This window comes from Penicillium paradoxum, assembly GCF_028828445.1.
Source record: "Penicillium paradoxum strain IBT 22861 chromosome Unknown utg000007l_segment0_segment0, whole genome shotgun sequence".
NCBI classification, from domain to species: domain Eukaryota; kingdom Fungi; phylum Ascomycota; class Eurotiomycetes; order Eurotiales; family Aspergillaceae; genus Penicillium; species Penicillium paradoxum.
Genome location: NW_026643185.1, coordinates 5,190,127 through 5,214,046, shown reverse-complemented (window position 1 = coordinate 5,214,046; position 23,920 = coordinate 5,190,127). Strand labels below are relative to the sequence as shown.

The 23,920-nt window shown below is 29.4% G+C and overlaps 2 protein-coding genes across 2 annotated transcripts; one reads left to right on the top strand and one right to left on the bottom strand.

Moving 5' to 3' along the window:
• Positions 1-38: 38 nt before the first annotated feature.
• N7457_009434 (DEAD/DEAH box helicase family protein) lies at positions 39-2,543 on the top strand (the record flags this gene model as incomplete). Its single annotated transcript, XM_057180477.1, has 1 exon — positions 39-2,543. One exon carries the CDS (start codon positions 39-41, stop codon positions 2,541-2,543), a length of 2,505 nt encoding a protein of 834 aa, XP_057028863.1.
• Positions 2,544-6,866: 4,323 nt separating this feature from the next.
• Positions 6,867-7,740, bottom strand: N7457_009433 (uncharacterized protein; the record flags this gene model as incomplete). Its single annotated transcript, XM_057180476.1, has 3 exons — positions 6,867-6,937; positions 7,150-7,269; positions 7,716-7,740. Coding segments are annotated over 3 exons (216 nt in total), but the record flags the coding sequence as incomplete, so codon positions are not given.
• Between the last annotated feature and the right edge of the window lie 16,180 nt (positions 7,741-23,920).

Sequence of the window (23,920 nt, the reverse complement as noted above, 5' to 3'; positions counted from 1 at the left end):
AGCATCATCATCGACGTCGAAAGTTCGGATGGCCAAATATGACGGACAGTGGGTTTCAGGAAAATCCTGAGCTACTCACTCACACAAATGCACCGTTTGGCGTGTTCCTTAATGAGAGAGAATACGAGACAATCCGGATGATTGGGTTACTCCGAGAAGCAGATGCTCAAAAAGAGACGGCTATCACGCAGTTCAACAATTTCTACGAATTCGAGCTTTTCCGAGCGTCTGATGTTCATAACATCAAAGGCAAGGGGCTCGATGAATACTTCTACGGAGTTATCGATGCGAAGTTTATACTTCGAGATCGAGAAGACGCGCAGGAGATGTTAGAACAAGCGATGCCCCTCCCGCAACCTGGAACACCTGTCACCATTTCCCCACAGAGGCCAAATGCCAGTGAAGAACCTCGCAAAGATAACAAGATCAAGCTTTGGCAGGGCGTTGTTGTCTCTTCACAAGGGATATCTTCTATTATCGATCGCCAATCTTCTTATCATGCAATCTGTGTACGGCTAAAAAGACCAGCGATCCAGGAGTCGATAGGGATAAGACTGAATTTAGCAGGGTTCGCAACCTTTGGCTCTCCTAATCCAGCGATTGTACAAGCACGCCGGGCAATCAGATATGCAATGTGGGGAAACGACCATTTTGCTGTTGCTAGGGACAATAAAGTGAAACGTCTGCTGTTGGCCCACGACAATACAACGATCGAGTTCCATCGGCATGGAGACCCGATCGATCAAAAAACGGGTCAATTCATCAATAACATCCAGAGAACCCGGAACGAGGAGCAGATCAATGCAATTCGATCCGCATTCTCCGATGGAAGTTTATGGTGGAACTTTCTTTCTCTTGTCACAGGTCCACCCGGCACTGGCAAAACTTCTGTGTCTGTCTCTATTGCCGCCCATTGCCTTGAGCGAAAGTGGCCACTCCTGATTGTCTGCGCCTCCAACCATGGCCTTGATGTGATTACGGAACGCATCATTCGGTATATGGAAGATAAGAAGATCTCTATGGCGGGATTTTACAGACTAGGGACTGATTACCGTGAGTCACACGAAATGCAAATGCCGCGAGGATCATCTTCACACGCAGGCGATGAAGATGATGATGAATATGAGGACGATGATTACCCAGGGGAACCGTCTCCAATGTTCAAAAGGGTCGACAGAGATCTCCGAGAACGTGGCATTGATCCAGGACTCCGGCAAATTGTTATTTCCTCGATGGAGGGAATTACGGATCCAGGTCACCATTTTTCACTAGGAGCACATATCACCAACGCATTGGAAATGGTCATGGCAAGCGGCCAACCCAAACAGATCACGAGAGACAAAACTGCTAGTGACATTTCTGTTAAGGAAAGAGATTGCCTGTGGGACTTTATAACCTCCCAAGAACTTCTCAGAAGACAGGGCGACTTGTTTCTAGAGTCAACCGCCCTTGTTTCGGTATCAAGATCAACTTATGCGGATGAATCCCCTCCTCAGACAAACGCAAAAATTGTCAGAGAGCAGAGGAGACTCTGGTTGAACCTGCAAGAGCTCTACCTGAAAAATGCAAAGATAGTTTTATGCACTGCATCAACCGCTGGTCGAAAGGCGCTCCGAGGCTTTCGGCCCTCATACCTGATTATCGAAGAAGCGTCTCAAATGGTCGAGTCACAAGCGCTAAATGGTATCATGCGCAATCTGAATGGGTTGAAAAAAGTAATCCTCAGTGGGGATACTGCACAGCTTGCACCCACTGTGATATCGAGAGGATCAAATGAGTGTTTCAACACGGAACAGGTCTCGCTGTTTGAACGAATGATTCGAACCGGTCATCCTCACACGCAGCTCCGCACACAGTACCGGATGGCTCCAGACATTTGCAAGCATGTGAGCGAAAGCTTTTATGATTCGAAATTGAAAACTCATCAATCGTGCTTCAATAGACCGAAGGCAAAGGACTTCTCTACTAAGATGGCCGGCTGGTATGACTGTGGGCGCGGAACTTCCTATTTCGTATCTGTTGACAAATCTTCACTTTGGCGCCGCAAAGGCTCAACGTCTGTCCTCAATCCGGAATATGTCGATTTTATTTGCGGATTGGTTAGTCGAATGACTCGGAACGGAATTTCGGAGAACGACATCTTGATCCTTTCCTTCTACGATGAAGAACGCCGTGCTCTCTGTTCTTTGCTATATGACAAGTTGCGCCTGAGAGCAATCGAAATCAAAAGCGTCGATGCCTCTCAGGGTAGCGAAAGTCCCTTTGTAATCCTCTCGATGACTCGACCAGGGGGCGAAATGGGCATCGGGTTTGTGAGAGACCGCAATCGACAGTGTGTTGCGCTCAGCCGAGCGCAAGATGGCCTTGTAATTGTGGGACACGAGAATATGGCCAAATGGCACGAGGGTCACGGTTATGACAGCTGGAAAAAGGTGATCCGAGATCATGATACGGCAGGACGATTGATTCGGTGCGTGGGAAATCGGACAAAAGTGGTCGAAAATCTTGCGATCTCGGAGAAATACTGGGCGCATCTTCAATGATTAAACTGGAAAATCCGTTATGGTGGCTTTCGTCACCACGCGACCCCAAAGAAAACGAAAAAAAAAAAACAACGGAAAAAAGGAATATGGAGTATCTCAAGCTGTCCACTTGCATTTTTGAAAAGGGAAAATACAAAAAAACAAAAAAAAAAAAAAACGAAGGTGAGCTTCTTTCCTAAGGATCAAGTAGGTTCGGATAGAGATCACAACTATGCAACTCAAACTCATCGTGCAATAAATTCATTGAAGTAGCCTTACAACTTCGTTTAGGTTGTTTTGTGGTGTATCTCTATCACCCTGCTGCAGATCCTTGTCTATCACTACTATTGGGGCTGGATAGTCGTCTTTCATCTGAGCCATAGTTGGAGACATCCCAATTGCGAGCCAAGGAAAGCCCAAAATCCCGAAGTTTCACAGGTCCTCAAATTCTAGTTGTAAGTTTGTGGTGCAAGAGAAAACGAGGGAATGGTCCAAGTATCGATTAGGATGGCATTTCCTACGTGGCAACCGCCAAAGATCGCCGCTGTTTCTTGAGCGTCGTGCTCCAGTACACCTGTATGGACCCTTTTACTTCTCCCGGCGAATTTCTGTGCAGACTGTCTCGTCACCTCCGACTAATTCCTTTCTGGTATGATCCACAACACACCAGAGCGACTCCTCGCGCATGAGTTCACCCGCGGGCATACTCGATTTGGTGCTTATCGCGCAAGTACTTTATGATGCGACTTTCAATATATCGGTCTGCTAAGGAATGGTTCTCTAAACTATTTTAGCGGATGAACAGTATGGCTAGGAACGTATCGTTGCGCTTACTAAAAGCGACAACGCTCAAACTGATGCTACCTTATCACTTACTGTCATAAATGCTAGTAAAGTTTCTTTTTCTAAACTATTGACTTATGAATCTTGCTGATTATCTCTAGATACTTTCACATATTAGATCAATAGTAAGTTCGCCGAAATCCTTATAGCTCCCTAAGACAATAAGCGTTAGATTAAACTAATCACCGACGGCTAGGTATATATTTAAATATATATAACTTCCGTAGCGGGAGGTGTGAAGACCCTGATTAAGCAGCAAGAACGCCCTAAAAATCAGACTCTTCCTAACTCACTCTATATAAGTCTTCCTCGGGCCTCTTCGCGTGTGAGAATCTCTGCTCATTTAATATCCCCGCGGCCCAGTTTTGATCCTAGGGCTTATTTGTCTCCGTGTCTATTCATTCTAACAATCAAGCGAAGTGTTCCACCTAGGCAATTATTCTAAGGCTAGAAACGTTATATGTGACTAATGTCCTATTCATATATCTTAATAGTAAATTTGGAACCTTTTTCCTTGGTATATAATAGAGAAATTCCATATAGAGAAAGAAATGTAACTTCTGTTACCTTAAATCAATTATATCGAATGCAGTACCAAAACCTTTTAAGATAATGCAAGCTGACATTTTCCTAATATCGGTGACATCCAAAAGGACATCCCTAGGTCGGCTTCTTTTCCCTCTTATAGTCATAGTCTAATCTAAGCAGTAAGCCGCTATCCTTACCTATTATCTTATCGAACTAATCCTCTATTTCTAGCTTCTATTAGTGCCTATAGGGAGTAGATAGGGAGGTACCACTTACCTTCGTCTTCCTTATACTCTATAATATAATTAGCCGGATAGTAAGTATAGACTTCTGTAGAACCTAGAAAAAACCTAACCTAACCCGGACCTAACCTAACTTAGGTTAGGTTTTAGGGCCATACCTTCGCACCGGGGTTAGGTCTAGGTTATAGCCTTCGACCCGGCTAGGTTATTAGGGCCCTAAGTTAGGTTATAAATAATATAAATAATATAAATACCTTAAATTATAGGATTTATAACTTATATAGATTTTCCCTATATATTTAAGTATTCACTTTATAATCCCTAATAGGTATAACTATTTTTTATATAGAATTATTTTTTAGTAGGTCTAGGAATATTAATATTATAATACTAGTAGATAAATAGTATACTAATAATTAATATCTAATTCGAATATATATAATTATTATCCTCTTAAGTTTTCCGCTTTCTTCCTAAGCTCCGGATCTAGGTCGCTTTAGAAGGTATTAGTAAATTAGGCCTAGAATTAATATCGATATTAATTAAAGGGGTATTATCCTCTTAGATACTATCCTCTTATTTCTTTATATCACTAATTAGTTTAATCTTAATAACCTTAAGCTTTTCCTCCCTCTCTTCCTTTATAACCTTAATTTCTTCTTAGGAAAAGAACTTCTCTAAAAGCCTTAGTTTCTATTTTTCTATATTAAATCTAGTTATATAGAGGAATATTATTAGATCTTTAATAGTATAGAACTTTATTCTACTATAGTAATAATAATAAATATCCTAAGCGGTATTAAATAGACGTTTAATATCTATATTAGTTACTAAGAAAGAGAGTATATTATAAGTAAGAGCGGTAATTACTAGGAAACGAGTAGTAAAGAGCTTAGTTTTTATTATTCTCGAAACGTAAATTAACTTAACTTATATATAAATATATTATACTATAGTTAATATAAAGTATAGTGCTCGACTAAAGAAAAATATCTTAGCGAGTATAGATACGATAATTCGTTTAATTAGCCTATAATCTAGTATATCGCCGAGGAAGCTCTATATCCTCCTAGCTCTATCGTAGGAAGGCCGTATCTATATCTACGAAGAGAGCCCTAATCTACCTTAGTGTCATTTTCTAGCTTTTAAGCTTAAGTATCTTTCGCTTTTCTTATATATTAAGCTTCTAGTAGGCCTTACGAGTACTCGAACCACCGGGATTATTAAGTGGTGGCTATAGTCTTAACTTAGCTCGGGTGAGCGGGATACCGGCTTAATTACTATAAAGGGCTTTATTTTTAGATCCTACTAGCGTATAATAGTGCTCCTCGCGCCTAAGCTTTAGCCTTTAATCGCTAGGGGAGATAAGAGAATCTAGTCGTAAAGCCTTACCTAGTCTTTTACTTGCTTTATCGTTAGTATAATCTTTACTAGATCGCGTAGAATAAGTAAATAGTTCTTTCTTTATCTCCGGCTTGTCTATAGAGAGATTAGGTAAGTCTAGTTAAATAGGTACTTAGTTATAAGACTAGTATCTATCTTCTATATTAAGTCTAATAGGTTTAAGGATCGTAGGACTAATAATATTAGGACCGGGAGTTATTAGCGGGGAGGTAAGTAAGGAATCTTTTACGGAAAAGTAGGATATAACTAAGCTACTTCTATTACTTTTACTTAAAGTATCTCCGAGTTCCGAACTATAATATCGTTTACGGCGTCTCTTAGGTCGCTCCTCTAGTTCTATAGAAGATACTTACCGTTCTACTTTATAGGTACGCTTTATCTTTCTCGGGAGCTTTAGATTTAACTATATAGCTTTATTTAGCTTATAGATATTATATAAATAATATCGAAGGCTACGCTTATCTACGAAAGCTTAGCTATATCTATAGGTCGGCTTCGCTCTAGACCCCTAGTCTCTAAATATATACTTCTCTTTAATATATTACTTTAGATTACCGCTTTTTAACTATTAATATAATTAATCTTCCGCGTTAAGGTCTATATCCTATAAGTAGAAGGGGTAGTAGCTAGGCCGGATAACTATATAGCGGTATATAATAACTTTATAGTGCTATATTTTCTATAATTAGAGATAGGAAGAGTAGTGATTTCGCTATTAAGTTAATTATAGCTAATCTATATACTCGTAATAAAACCTTAACTATAATTCTAAGACTTTAAGATCTAAAGTAATCTTACGTCGAATATAGTTATAAATATAAGTACTTCTATCGGGTTTTTTTAGACTAGGGAAGTTAGTATTTATTTTAGAATTATATAATATAGTAACCTACTATTTAATTTCTTTAAAGTAGCCTCTAGCGGGGTAGCGACCTTAAATAGGACTTTCCCGTAGAAGGTAAGCTACCCCGAAATCGCGTTTATAATAAGCTTTTAGATTATCTACGAAAAGGAGTATTTTATTAAATAAAAGCTCCTTATTAGAAGATATTAGTTTTAAAATCCGGGCGATTTCGGGTATAAGTAAGGATTAAGCCCGCGTAGAAACGTTATCGTCACTAATTACTAGCTCTTCTTTACCCCTATTAAGGATCCTTTAGTCTCGTCTTTCTCGTACCTAGCGGTTCTAGTATCACTTTAGTTCTATAAGACGAAATCGAATTAAGGCCTTTCTATAGTTTAGCTTCTCGGTAGTTAAAAGCTCTTTATTGTCGCTTAATTCTTTAAGTTACTCGAACTAACGTCTAGTATCGACGAGCTCTAGTATCTATAGGATACTCGCCTCGATTTTAGCTAGTAATTCCTCTAGAAGTCCGCGCTTATAAAAGTCTTTAATACCTTAGAAGTACTCGATATAATATAACTATTTTTTTTCTCCTAAAATAGCCGAGACTAGATTAATTAGAGAGTAGTATAATAAATACTCTTTAGGGTATATCCCTATATCTTTATATCTATAAATCTAAGATACTAAGGTAGAGCTATAGTTTTCTATACTAGGGATTAGTAAATATACTCTTTTAATATACTATAAGCTTTAACTACCCTACCTTTAATAATACTTCTAAGATACTTCCGAATCATATAAATAGTTAAACTCTTACTATATCTAGCGGTTATAACTATTCTACGTAATAACTTATAAAACCGCTCCTTATAGAGTAGAACGTCTTATAGGCTATTAGCTATAATATTTCTAAGAATAGGCTTTTTTAGATATTTATCCTTCTAGCGTAGTTTTATAGGCTTTCTACTTAAAAGGTTAAACTAGGCGAAGTCTTCTATTATTTCGATACTAAATAGAGCACCGTACTAAAGGGTAATAGATAGGAGAATATAACTAGACGCGAATTATAGCCTCTTAGTATTATAAATACCGATTCCGAACCTTAACTTTTAGTTAGCGAGTAAGCTCTTAATTTAAGCTACCCTTTTCGAGGCTTTCTTTTTAGTATTTAACTTATACTATATAGTCTAGGTTTCGATTTCCTTTAAGCCACTTTTAGTTAACTTTATACTCTACCGTCTAAGGTTCTATAGAGGATAGAAATAAAAATAGATCGATATCCTATTTAGTAATTAGCTACGTATAATCTCTACGTCGTAGTACTCTTACCTCGTATCTTAGGCCCTTTTAATTTCTATCCTTATAAGCTAGTATAAAAGCTCTAATCCTTACTCCGGTAAAAAGATATAGTTAAAGAGCTAGTATAATAGTAGCCTTAAGTAATCTAGGTATAAACCGTCGATAATCCGCTCGCTATATAGAGGATATTACTTAGAGAAAATCCTTCCTAGTAAAGCTATAGGCCGGATCCTCGATATTCTTAATCGTTCTTTCCTTTTCTATTAATATTCTCTTTACCTACTATACCTAAGTTAGTTTAGCTTTTATTCCGGAATATAGAAAATAAGATCTATAAAGGGGCTTATACTAGTTATCTCTTTTTAGTCTTCTAATATAATTTTAATTTATATTTTTTCTTTAAATCTACTAAATAGCCTCTCTATATAATTAAGAACCGAGGTTATTACTAGCCGTCTATTTTTACTTTTTTTTCCTTATACTAAATAACTATACTACCGAAGAAATTCTTTAATAAGTATATAGTCTAGAACTATATAGCTAGGCCCTAATTTATAGCCCTTAATTTAATATAGTATAACGAACCTAATAGTAAGTAAGTCACTTATTCGTCGGATATACCTTATATATAAGTGAATATTAACTTACTTTATCTAAAGATTAATAGCCTAGTAGTATATCCTCTTAGTCTTAGGTATTCTTTTATCTTTCTCTCGGATAGAATCTTTATCTATATAAGCGCTAAAAATATAACTACTCTCTTATAATTATTTATAGCGCTTCTCTTTAGCGATCTTATCTTACTAAGTAAAGAAGTTTTTTCTATCTATAGCTTATTATAAGCTAGATCTTTAAAGAAAGAGTGTAATTTAACGAAAATACTAAGATAGAGAAATAAAGGAAAAGAGGAAAGGAAACTCGCTATCGCTAAGTTTTAGAGAGTCTTCGAGTTATAAACCTTATAAACCTTTGACCTACTCTACGATAAATATAGTTATGTGACTTAGTTTCCTTGCTACGATCGTTATATACCCCCCTATCTAAATTGTATTTAGTCCTTAAATACTAGCTTATTATTATTTTTATAATCCTATAATAACTTCTCGCTTTCTATAGCTTTAATCTAGTAGTATAGACGTACTAGGGGTCCGGGCTTTATAGGATATTTCTTATAGAATTCCTTAACCCTTTCTAGTACGTTTTTTAGATTACCTACTAGATACTACTATAGATCTATATTATATCCTACCTACTCTACTTAGTACTAAAGCTTCTTATAATACGTACGAGTATCTAAGATCTTACTAACTTCCTATTTATTAGTTTTATTTATCGTAATAGGTAATATTAGATCTTTATATTATCCCTATAATAGCTTAGTCTTCGATACTTTATATAGTTTACTAGGATAGAAAATAGGGTATATCTTTATTAATCCTAAGAGATCTAACTTATATAAATTCCTAACTTTCTATTATAGTATTTCTTTATTATACTATTTTGCCTTAGGCTCCCTTTCTCTTAGATAGAGGAGACCCCTCCGAATACCCTACGATATCGGGATAGAACTAATATAATCCGGTCCCGAGAAGCGGGGAACCTAAATCATAAAAGGAAGACACCTATAGGAAAAGGGAAGGTAAGATTTAGTCTTATAACTAATATAGAATCGAATACCCTTCGTTCTAACTACGTATCCCTCTCGTATTATTATTCACCTAGTTAATAAGTACTACCTTAATAAATAGTTACCTTAATAATTCTGAATCTTCTTCTTTAACTATCTAAAGAAATAATAATAAGATAGAGTTTACGATCCCGATAGGGTAATAAGGAGATACCTCTATAAGAAAACCCTACTATCTACGAGATAAAGGAGGGAGAGACCTAATCTTTATTAGGACTCTCGGAAGTACCTACTACCGCTAGTAGAGATAACCGATAACCCTCCGAAACTACCCCGAATCCTTAGCGAAATAAGGATAATTCTTAAGTAATCCTTAAGAAAGAAACCTTCTAAGCCCTTATAATAAGGATCGAATAGCTTAAAAGAGTAGCCGAAATACTAATATATCGTAGCCGGATTTATAGTAATTCACTAAATCTATATAGTTAAGAAATCTATTTTAAGAACTCTAACTTTATAGAAGAATTCTTAATCTAAGAAAGAGAAGACTAGTTACTTAGACTACGCCTAGAATTTAAAGGAGCGAGTAAAAAATATAGTACCGAAAAATAAAAGATTCTTAGTATCCTATCTTATATAAATAAGAACTACTAATAACTTTAGTATAACTACCTAGACGAAATACTTTTAACTCTAAGCTAAATTATATAGGGTTTATAGGCTTACTTTAAGAAATAGACTCTATCTTTAATAAAAAATTCTATAAATATATAAGCTACTATTACTAACTAAATATAAAAGATAATCTAGCGAAACGATTAAGACCTAAGGGACTTTTATTATAAGTTAAATCTCTTAGAAAAATATTTCCTAAAGTAAAGCGAGAAATAAAGAGCCCTTACCTTTTTCTTAAAACTTAATTATAGACTTTAAGCCTATATCTATAAATATAACCTAACTCTTCTAAAAACTTAGGGGGAGATAGTCTTTATTATATTAAAATTTTAGAGGCTTTAAAACTAGAAGACGAAACCTAAACGAAAAGCGACCGAATCAGGATAGGGAGATCTAGATATAAAAAAGAAAAAGAGAAAGTTTAAAAAATATAATAAAAACGAAAACTCCTTTAAAAAAAGAAATCTAAAGAACTTAAAGTCGAAAAGACGTAGAAACCCTATTAATAAAAAGATAGGAAAGAAACTTACCTATTATACCTATTAAAATAAAGATTACCTTTTAAATAAATATCTAAACGACTCCCCGATAAAGAAAATAAAAGTATAACTAATAAAAATAAAAGGATCCTTAATAAAATAGTAGGGAAACGAGAGCGGGTTAGAGTAGATTCCTCTACTCCGACCCTCTAGATCGGAATAACGATACGCTTCTATACTCTAATCTTAGTAGGAAAAATTAAAACCTATATAAACCTAGATAGTTATATAGAAGTCGACTTTATTAGTTACGAGTTTATAAAAACTTAAAAACTTTAAAAAGTGAAACTTATACCTCCTATTATTAAAGTAATAGGATATAAAGAAGTAACTATATATAGGATATAGAACGTCCCTATAACTATTATAGATAGTAAAGGAATTATTAAAACGTTTATATAACCCTATATTATTATTAATAGAGATCTAAGGATTTTAGGTAGTCTAGTACTACTATTAATAATAATCTTAGTTAACTAAAAAATTAATCTCTCTCTACTAAACCGAAAATAGTAGTTTAATACTTTAAACTATAAAGCTATAATCCTATATTAGTTTATAAAAGAGTATAAGAACCGTATATATATCTATACCGTAGTAAAAATACCCGAAGAAGTATAGCTCTTATATAAAGAGGATAGAGATATAGAAGAATCTCCTAATTTACCTTTAGAACTATAAGGATTCTATAACGTCTTTTTTATAAAAAACGTATAAACCCTTCTTTTAAATAAGATTATAAACTATATTATCGATATATTATTAGGAGAAAACCTTTCTTATAGACTAATCTACCTTTTATCCTAAAAGGAACTAAAAGAACTTTAGGAGTATATTAATAAGAACTTAGAAAATAGACGAATCCGACTATCTAAAAGTCCTATAGGAGTACCGATCCTCTTCGTTCTAAAAAAGAATAGCGGATTACGTCTCTACGTAGACTACTAAAGGCTAAATAAAATCTTAGTTAAAAACTAGTACCTATTACTACTTATCTTAGAAATTCTAGACTAATTAGTAGGAGCTAAATAGTTTAATAAAGTCGATATCTAAGATATATATTATCGAATTTATATTAAGGAAGGAGATAAGTAGAAGACTACGTTTCGTACTCGATATAAGTACTATAAGTATATAGTTATATTATTTAGACTAACTAATACCCCTACTATATTCTAAAGTTATATCTACGATATACTAAGAGACTACCTTAATATAATCTATATAGTATATCTCGACGATATACTAATATTTTCTCTAATAAAGGAATCTTATATAAAATACCTCCGAAAAGTTCTCGAAAACCTTAGGAGAGCTAGCCTATACGTAAAGGCCTTAAAGTATATATTCTATTAGGAAAAAGTAGAGTTCCTAAGATTTATAGTAGATTCGAAAGGTATCTCTATAGACCCCCGAAAGGTAGAATCTATTAGGAACTAAGAACTCCTTAAAAACTATTATAATATCTAAGTATTTATTAGATTCTATAACTTTTATTATTAGTTTATACCGCGGTTTTTATAGATTATACTCCTATTAACTTCTCTACTAAAAGGATTAAAAAATAGAAGAAAACCCGGATAAGTCTAGCTTAACGTCTATAAAAGACTTATATTTCGCTATCTAATTATAGCGTTTTAGTTACCGATACTACTATATTATTTCGACTTAGAAAGGGATATATAATTAGAAACTAATATTTCTAATAAAGGTATAGGAGGGATTATATTCTAGAAGGATAAAGATAGGAAATAGTACCTTATAGCCTTTTAGTCTTAAAAGTTTAGTAGGGCTAAACTTAACTATTCTACCTTAGATTAAGAACTATTCGCTATTATTTACTTATTTAAATATTAGCGATACTATTTAGAAGGAAGTATCCGACCTATAGAAGTTTTATCTAATTATATAAATTTATAGACTTTTATAAAGTAGCTAAAGCTAAATAGAAGATAAGCGAGATAGTATATATTCCTATCCCTATATAACTTTTTTATTAAATATAGACTAGGAAAAATAAATCCTATAGATATATTATCCCGAAAAGTAGATCTAAAACTAAGAGACGCCTTAGTAGAAGATCTACTTAGACTATTACGTAATAAAATTATTACTAGAATACTACCGAAACGGAGTGTTACTATAGCCGAATCGCTAAGTATTAGCGATTTATATATTAGTAAATCCTAGTTTAATCTAGAACGGACTAGTATAAATAACGACGAAGCTAGTATAGAAGTAGCTAACTAGACTATATAGGAAGAGTTAGATCGCGACTAACGGATACCCTATAAAACGGTTAAGTATATATACCGAAACTAATCTATATATATATAGGAAGTGTAATCGGACCTCTAAAACCTAATCGAGAAAATCTAGGATAGTAATCCTAAGATATACCGCCGAAAACTTACTATTTCCTAGTCGAAACTAGGTAATAAAGGTTAGGGCGTCGATCTATATAGTATTATAAGGTATAAAGAAAGACTCTATATCCCCGTAGGGGAGAACTTAAGGAAAAAACTCCTTAGTCTTTATTATAATAATACCTTAGTAGGATATTTTAGTAAATATAGAATATTAATATTACTATAAAGATATTTCTACTAATAAAATATATATTAAGATATCGCGGAATACGTATCTAAATATATAGTATATTAAAGAAACGTAGCTCTAAGGTATCGGCTATATAGCGTATTTAGAATACTACCGATTCCTACTTAACCCTTCGCTAAATTATTAATAGATTTTATTATAGGATTACTACCTATAATTTATAAAAATAATATAGTAGATAGTATCTTTATTATTATTAATAGGATAATAAAATAGGCTCTATTTTTTACTATTTCTATATTAATTAACGCCTTCGAGCTTATAGAGCTTTTCTATATAAAAGTAGAACTTCGCTATAGACCTCTATAGGGTATTATATCTAATCAAGACCCTATATTTACTAGTAAATTTTAGTCTTAACTATACTACGAAAGTAAAGTAAAACTACGCCTTTCTACTACGTTTTACCCCTAAACGGATAGTTAAACTAAGCGTATAAATTAAATACTAGAATATTATCTTAGATATTTTATTAATATAGAGTAACTTATATAACTAAAACTATTACTAATAGTATAATATACCTATAATAACTTACTTAATATAACTATAAGCTACTCTCTATTTATAGCTCTTATAAGCTATAAACCTAACTTTCGTATACGTTCTAAGAATAAAACGTATAAAAAGGAGGTTCTAGCTATAACTAAAAGAATCGAGATTCTAAAAAAGTTATAGGAAGATATAACGGAACGATAGCGAAAAGCTTCTAAATTATCCGTAAAACGATTTAACTCTATTTATAAACCTCTAGTATTTAGAAAAGGCGATTTAGTAAGGTTATTAATAAGAAACCTAAAGTTTAAAGTCTATACTAAGAAACTAGCCCTAAAATATATTAGACTATTATAGGTCCTAAACTCTATTAGATCCTAGGCGTACTAGTTAAGTCTCCTAAACTAATATAATAAGATATATAATATATTCTATATCTCTCTTCTAGAACTATAGAAGGGAGAAAAGTCCGAAACCTTACTAATACTAGAACTCGAAAAGTCCGATAAATAGGAAATTAAAAATATTAAAGATAAAAGGCTATTTAATAAGAAGAGATACTTCTTAGTAAAATAAAAGGGTTAGCCTACTAAATATAACTAGTAGATCTTAGAAGAAAATATAGGAAATATAAAAGAAGCTATTAAGTCCTTTAGAAAACTTAAGAAAAAAAAGAAGAAAGCTTAAAATATATAGTTAAATTTAATACCCTATTAATAAAAAGAAGATAATAAATCTAGATCGAAACGAGCCTATTTTACTATTAAAATACCTCCGAGATATTATAGAAGAAATAACCTTTAAAAATAAGAAAATAGAATAATTCCGGAAACTATACTAAATATATAATAAACCTATAATGTATTTAGTACGATCGGAAAGCTAGTCTAGATACTAAGGGAAAGTATAGGGCTTATATTAGTATCTTAACTACTTATAATAATCGCTATTATTAAATCCCTAATAAATAAATACTTCGCGGCGTTTTACGAGGTATATCCTGAATCCCTATAGCGGATAAAGTAGCGAATAGAAATATCGTAGGCCTTCCGCTCGGCTAGTATAGCTAAAAGATTAGAGTAAGGTAAAAGGGTTAGACCTCGAGAAGAGAGGAACTATTTATAAGTATTAGTAATATTTTACTAATTCGTTAGGGAAATATACCTAAAAGAGAGAAGGTAATACTTACGATAGGAGTCTTCTTTTAAGATAAGGGGAAACTATAAGTAGCTTAATAACTACGGATTAATATAGAAAAGTTAGAGATTAATCTATAGATCCTACTTTTAACGGTAGCCTAGATAGTAGACCTATAGAAAAATTAGGACTTATTAATCCTATCCTATTCTATATAGTTAGGGTAATCCTCTAGCTTTTCGAAAAATCGGGTAGACTATTTAATAATTAAGGTTAGATCTATAGCGTTACTAGTAATACTACTTAGAACCTATATAATTAGGGTCTAATACTAATAAGAAAGGCGAACGAATCTATACTAAGTTATATACCTATCGTTTCTTTATATAATACTAGTAAGAGATAGAATTAATAGCCTTAGATTTATATTTAACCTTAAGGGGTTCGTTAGTAACCTACTTCTTCTTAGCTATATATAAATAGGTAACGTACTAATTTAAGTAATATTAGATAGGACGATTTCGTCTTAGGCGTATAGAAGAACTAGAGTTTCGAGTACGATAAGTAGTCCTAATAGGACCTATATAAGAAGGAGTTAATAGCGGATCTACGTCGGAATAGTTACGAACCTTAGATACTATCTTAGAAGTAGCTAAAGAAGAAGAGGGTATAGACTAGTCTATAAATAGGTTATTAATAAGAATTATACTATAACCCCGACTACGACTATAACCGCGACTATAACTACGACCTTACGCTATAATAAAGGAAGGTTCCTATAGAAATAAATAGGACTTATAAAAGATAAAGACGATAAGACGTAAGAGGATTATCTATAAAATATATAAGGAACTATATATAAATAATAATAAAATAATATAAAGAAAGAAAAGATTATAGTTAAAAAATTAAAATAAATTCCTCTTTTATTCTAGGCTATCTTTATTATAAAGAAGGAACTATATATATAGTACTTTTCCTTTTATTAAGGAGAATAAGTTACGAACCTCCTATACTCGTTAATCCTAAAAGTATTAAGTAAGATCGTTCCTATAGCTTCCCTAAATATAGCTATAAAAGTATTAGAAATAGACTCTAAATACCTCTATTTCGTAATAGTCTAATAAGTATATCTTATATCCCTAGGGAGTAGACTTAAAAGTCTACCCTAATCTAATAGAGTTAAACTATAACTATTAAGTATAGTCTATATATTAGCCTAACGACTATTCGTAAACTCGTTATAATTTACCTAAAATAGCTAGACTATTATTAGAAGACGAATCGTTAACGAAACGGTTATAAAATACTTATAGCTTATATTTTCTTTATACCTACTAAATTCTAATACGAATAGTAACTAATAACTACCGCGTTAAACGCTTAGGCTAAATTATATAAACTCTTAGCGACTTCTATATAGATCTACTCCGATAACTCTATTTTATTATCTAAGAGAACCTTTAAAAATTTTAAGATAGTAGAAAAATCCTAAATATCCCTTATTATACTAATAGATACCTATATAGGATAAGTATAGATCTATTATAATAAAGGCCCGAAAACGTACTATATTATAAGTCTTCTTATCTATATAATATCGCTTATAAAGGATAGATATAATCGTATTATACCGATAAGAGATAGAGAAAACCTCCCCTTCGGTAGTATTAAAGGACTTTAAGTTAGAACGTAAGTAGCCTAGGTACTAGACTAGTTCTAGTTCTAGTACTAGATCGCTAGTATCCCGCCTATTAGCTACTACTACGGCTATACTAACGAGGCTTTATAAAATAGAGAAAGGGATAAACTTAATAGGAACCCTTCTTACCTTATAACTTATACTTCCCTTTATTTAACCTAAAACCCCGGGACGGGTTTTATAAAGAAGGGGGGATAGTTATTACGGTATTTCTTTATTATACTATTTTACCTTAGGCTCCCTTTCTCTTAGACGGAGGAGACCCCTCCGAATACCCTACGATATCGGGATAGAACTAATATAATCCGGTCCCGAGAAGCGGGGAACCTAAATTATAAAAGGAAGACACCTATAGGAAAAGGGAAGGCAAGATTTAGTCTTATAACTAATATAGAATCGAATACCCTTCGTTCTAACTACGTATCCCTCTCGTATTATTATTTACCTAGTTAATAAGTACTACCTTAACAAATAGTTACCTTAACACTTTCTCTATAATTATATATAGTCTACTTATAGAATAAGATAACTTCCGACTTAGTCTATTAAGTAACTAATCTTTTATTATAATAAAAACTCGATCTTCTACTTTAAAATCCTCTTCCTAATAATATTTATTTACTTATTAGATCTAGAGTTTCTAGGACTTATTAATCTACTTCTTTATCTTAGACTATATATTTTATAGTTATAAAAGTATATCTATAGTATCTTATTTATTAGCGGAGATATACTTAGAATCTTTTTAGTTAAAGATTATTATAGGCTTATACCCCCTCTCTATAAAGAAAGGAGATTTTTTTATAGTATTTTATAGTAGAATAAATACTATAAAGTTAATTATAGATAAAATCTTTAACTAATTATCTTAATTTAGTTCTATATATAGATAAAAACGCTAAACTATATACTAATTTATAATCTTACTCTAGCTATTAGTTTAGGGATAGTATATAGTTAATAGTTTTCTCTTAATTTCTAATATTTAATAGAACTCTATTTAGAACTTAGAGATAAACTATCTACCTTAATCTAATATAATAGTCTTTAGTATTTTTAAAATATAAATAATATAGTCTATAAAGAGTTAGGCTATTTATTATATATTTATATCCTTATAATAAGATATTAAAATTAGTCGCTTATTTAGATAGTCTATAATTATAAATACTATATTAAAGCTATATTAATCTTTTAAGAATAATCTAAAATCTATTAAAATATATTATTAAAGTTAATTAGGGATAGGTAAAGAATAGAGAAGTCTAGATATCTTATCTCTTTATAACTTTATCCTTTTATATACTAGATAGTTATTTATATATTATTATATATTATTAGCTTATTTAGACTAATAATAATAGATAGAGATTAACTTTTTTATTTTTTTAATACTTAGATATATAATTAAAGACTAATAATAAAATTTATCTAATAATTAAATATATAGATCCTTTTAATTAGATATCTTTAGTTTATTATTAAATAGTAAGAGTCCTTCTTCTAAATACTAATAAAGATCCTCTCTATCTTACGCTTTTTATTTTAACTCTTTAAGACCTATATCTATATAGTTTACTTATTTTATATAGTTAATAATCTCTTCTATAGCTATTTATATTAGCGCTAATAAGATAGGGTAGATACTTTCCTTAAGATAATTATAAAAAAGTAAAGTAACGAACTTACTCTTATCTTTATATAATATATTCTTTCTTAAAAGAGTATTAGTAATAATATTTTATTTTCTAGGATAATATTTAATTATAAAATAGAATTAAGAAAGGAATTTACTCTATTAAATCTATTATTAATTTAGATATCTTACTATTATAAAATACTCTAAGGACTAATAGTCTATAAGAATTCTAAAATAATCCCCTTAATTAAGATCTTCTAACTCTATACGCTATTCCTATAAGATTTATATAATTATAAGTAACTTCTTATTATATACTTTATAATTAAATTCTATAAACTATATTAACTTTAAGAAGAAAGTAATAGGATACTAGAAACTATTTTTATAATATTATATTAAAATATCCCTAAGAATACTATTAGAGGTATTAGTCTTAACTTAGGTAGATAACGCTAGATTATAGTACTATAAGATTAGAGTAGTTATTAGTAGCTTTTTTAGCTTATTAAAAGTTTCTTTATATAATAATATCTATTTAAACTAAGTATCTTATCTAGTTAGATAGTAAAGAGGTTTTATAATCTTATTATATTTTAGAATAAATCTTTAGTAAAAATTAAAGAAACTAAGAAAAGACTAAATCTCTTTAATAGTAGTAGGGATTTTTTAGTTTTTTATAATATAGATCTTTTCTAAGTTAACTTTAATTCCCTTAGTACTAATAATAAAGCTTAAGAACTTAGTTTTTTAGACTCTAAACTTATATTTATATAGTACTACTTAAAATCCTATCTTTTATAGGCGGTTTAATACTTTCTATATATACTTTTAATAATCTTTAAGATTCTAGCTATAGATTAGAATATTATTAATAAATATTATAATATATTTATCTAAATATTTATATAATATATTATTTATAAACCTTTAAAAAGTTATAAGTCTATTAATTAATTTAAATAGTATTATTTTATATTTAAAAGATTTATAGTAAGTTCGGAAGATAGTTAGTTTTTTAGTAGCCTAAGTTAGATAGATCTAATAGAACCCTTATTAGATATCGAGCTTTATAAAAAACTTTATCTTATTAGTTTATTATAATATCTTATTAATTAAAGATAATAAGTAATAGTCTTTTTTTATAATACTATTTAGTTTCTTAAAATCTATATAAATATATAAATCTCTATTAGACTTTTTTATTATTAGTATTAGAAATATATATAAAGATAAGCTAGATATAATAAAGTCTTTATTAAAGTTTTTTATAATATACTTCTTTACTATTTATAATTTCTTAATAGAAAGTTTATAAAGTAGATAGTATCTAGATCTAGTCTTTTCTTCTAAGATTATATTATAATCTATACTTAGATAATAGGGAGAAAGCTTATTAGATTATCTTTTTAAAAATATAGATACTAGGTTATAATACTCCTTTAGTAGTTTTTAGAGAATCTTAGAGATTTTAAGATTATTATCTTTCTCTATTTTAGTAGTTTTCTTCTTTATATTAAGAGTATAATCTAGGTTATTAAAAGAGGTTAGAAAGATTTCGATATCTTTTATACTTACTTATTATTAGACTTTATATCTATTAAATATAGACCTTCTAATTATATAAATATTAATAGTAGTTAATACTAATAGTTTTAGTTCCTTCCTTCTCTCTAACTAAGAAATAGACTATTTAGTAGCTCTCTTTTTAATATTTTTATTAAATAACCTATCTCTCTAATCTATATCTATCTAATAAATTTAGTTAAGATTCCTATCTAGCTAAAAAATAATCTTTAATATTAGTACTATAATCTTATTTACTACTTTATTAAAAAGAGATCTCTTCTTAAGCTAAATTATCCGATATTACTTATAATCTAATAGGATATTATATATAATAAACTATATTCTCCTAAGAATTATATTATACTATCTAAGATTAGCTATAAATATTAGGACTTAATATAAAATTCTCTTATTAATAATAAAAAAGAGAAAGGTAATATATATAATAAATACTATAAATTTATTATTAAAATCCTTTATTAGATATTCTTTTAGTAACTATTTAACTTAGATTCTAAAATACTTATTTAATAATAAGATTATCGTTTTATTTATAAATATATAACTATTAACTTTTATATTATCTAGAGTAGAAATATAAAAAGATTATCTATTATATATTAATTATATATTAAAAACTAAATTATTCCTAAAGCTATTTACTAGTTTTTATAAATTTAATAGATAAAGTAATATAGTATTACTATTTAAAAAAAAGACTTATTCTAAATATAAGTTTTTCCTTAGTTAATATCTAATTTAAGAGCTTTAATCTTATTAGTAATAGATATAATCTTTATAATAATTATAATTAGATTTATTTTCTTTTTTAGATATTTATAAATTATATATTCTTACTTCTTATAATAGAAATATTATTCTTTCTTTATTAATATTTCTTATTTAGTAGTAGATATTAATCTAGTTATAATAGTATTTAATTCTTACTTAATATAGGTTCCCTAAGATTAAATAGTTATAATAGTTATAGTACTTCTATTTTTAATAGTTAAAATTCTAGTTCGGTTCGATTTAGCTTCCTATTATAGATTAATTTTATATAATATACTCTAATAATACTAAGTAAAGGTTTTAAATAATATATTATCTAAGTTAACTACCTATATAACTTATCTTTAAAAGAGATAAGGAAGCTTTAAATATAAATTATATTTTTTATTTTTTTCTATAATAATAGCTTCTTCTATTAACTATATAAATTCTATAAGAAAATTAGTAAAACTCTCTTTAGACTTTATTTTAAGCTTATAGTATATAGTATATATCTTTACTTATTAATTTAGGTTTATAAAAATACTTTATAGATAGTTAATTATATTATTTATATTAGTATAAGGATTTATAAAGTTAGTATTTATCTATAAAGTAATATATAGCTAAGCTTTTTCTTTATAATAACTTTATATATAGAGTTTATAGTAAATAGGTAAAAAATAATAATCTATATTAACTTTTAGTTTCTAATAAATAATAGTTTCCTAAGTCTTAAATCGGACTTCTTTTCTATTACTAAATATTAAAATATTAAGTATTTTAGTAGTCTTATAAATAAAAGTCTCTATAGTTAGTATACTCTATTATATATTAATAAAGCGGAAAATAAGATCTTCTTATTTATAGATAGTAAGATCTCTATAAGTAATAGCTTTATCTCGTTCCTATACTATTTATTCTAAATAGAGCTCTAAGTTAATTTTATTAGCTTAGAGGAAGAAAACCTTTTCTTTAAGTTATTTATATATCCTTACTAGTTCTATAAAGCGATCCTTAGTAGGAGTCCTCTATAGATATATACGTATAGAGAAACCTTCTCTAATATCGCCTTTCTCTTCTTTAGTATTTTTAAGTTAGATTATATCGTTAATCGGGGTCGTCGGTTAAGGAATATTCTCCTTCTTAGGTTCTTTATTAGAGTTATTTATAGTAGCTCGCTACTTACTATAATCTTCGGTTCGTCGGGTACCTACTATCTTAATAAGTAGGTCTAGTTTTCGGTTAGGGTTCGGGATCTAATCGGGATTAAAGGTTAGTACTAAGAGGCGAAAAGTAGGGATAAGACGGAGCTAGGATTAATTATAATAATAATCTATATAGCTATACCTAGACCTAGTAGTGACCCGTAGGTGACCCTTATAACCCTTAGACCGCCCCGCCACTAGGGCGGTTCGAGGGTCTAACCTCCCGACCCTAAGGGTAGTCTACCTAGGGGTTAGACCCTTAGAGGGTGACCCTTAGGGTTATCTATAGGTCTATAAATAGGATAAATAGGTAAATCTCGTAATATATATAATTTATATAGATTTACCTTATATTTTTAAGTATCTTAATTATAGTAACTAAACTTCTTTAGGGAATATTTTATAATTATATAATATTCTAAGGCTATAGAAGCTTTTAAAGTATATTCTTAATTCTATTTTCTATCTACTATATATCTATTAAGCCTTCTTAATACCTTTTAAACTCTTCTAGATAATCGAGGAAGAGGAAGTCTACTATCTTTATCGATATTATTCTCTAGATTAGATTATATCTTATTACCTTTACTTAGTAAGCTACTTCTTTATCTCCTCCTAAGAATAGTATATAGAGATAGTTATAAAATAGGTAGTAATTAGATTTATTTAACTATATCTTCCTTAGTATTACTAATTAGTTTAAATAAAGTAGTATCTATACTACTTACCTCTATTAAAGTTATAATCTCTTAAGAAGTTAGATACTCTTAAAGAATTAGACGCTAGTTCTCCTATAGATTAAATCTTATTATATATATAAATATTATAATATCCTAGATTATCTTTAGCTTTAGGGAATCTTATTAATAATAATAAATATCGCGCGTAAAGTTAAATAGCTACTTTATACTTATACTAATAGCTAGAATAAATATAATATTATAAGTAATACTTATAAGAATAGACTATTTATATTAGCTATCTTTCTAAAAAGTATAAAGTAATAAATATTATAATACTAAATTTATATAAAAGTTAGTTAGATATAATAAATTAAGATAGATATTAAGACTAACTAATATTAAAATATTAAGTTAGCTTATTCTTATTTAAAGTATTAAACTATAGAGAGTTATTTAACTCTAATATAGACTTAAGCTTAGATATTCTAACTCTTAATAATAAACTATTTAATAATAACTAACTCTACCTAATATTAAACTACTCTTTATAGCGCTTAACTTAGATCTTAAGACTATCTTTATAAATATTTTTCTAAGAAGTCTTAGTAGGATCTTCGGATTTTTATTCTTTTATAAAAAAAAATTAAAGCTTTTAAGTTAGAGATAAAATTATACTAATAGTATAAAGATACCTATTAATACTATCTATATCTTTATAGTATTTTAAAAGCTTTTCTAATATAGCTTTAAATATAGATTATATAAATTATTTCTAAAGAACTTTCTTCTATCTTAATATAGTAATTATATACTTAAAATAATTAAAAAGACGATTATATATTATAAAAATAAGATAAATACTTAAGTCTTTAGTCTATAATATAAGACTAATAAATCTAAAGAATAGCTCTAGAATAAAAAGTAGATACTTAATCTACCTCTATTCTCCTAAGCTTAGTATAAAATAAGACTACTTATACTATAAATAGAAGGTATTAAAAACTAACTATAGTCTTTTTATCTATTAAAGTATTAGAAATATTAAGTTTTATTATATTTTTATATTTTAGATTAGAATAAGTTTAGACTCTTAATTTTAAAAGGTATAGAATATATCTTAATACTATAGGCTTATATTAATATAAATAGTAAAACTATAAATCTAGATAGACTATTAGTATATAGAAATAATATTAAGGAATTAGCTTACTTTATTAAAGGTATTTATAATCTTATACTTTTTTTAATATATATATAGCGCTCTTATATAGTTATTAGACTAATTTAGCTTAGTAGTATTATTACTTAAAGATACTTTTATCTTCCTAAATAAATCTATAAGACTAATTTAGATAATATAAGTAATATATAGTATATAGATAATAGTAGAATTAATATTTAATTAAATTATCCTTACTAAGTTATTTATAGCTTAAAGTAGTATTATATTATTTAAAATATTATTAATAGTAATTATAAATACTCGATTAAGAATATTATATTTTTATAGTATTTAAGTAATAACCTTACTAAGATTTATACTAGAATAGGTATTAAAAAGTAGCTTAAAG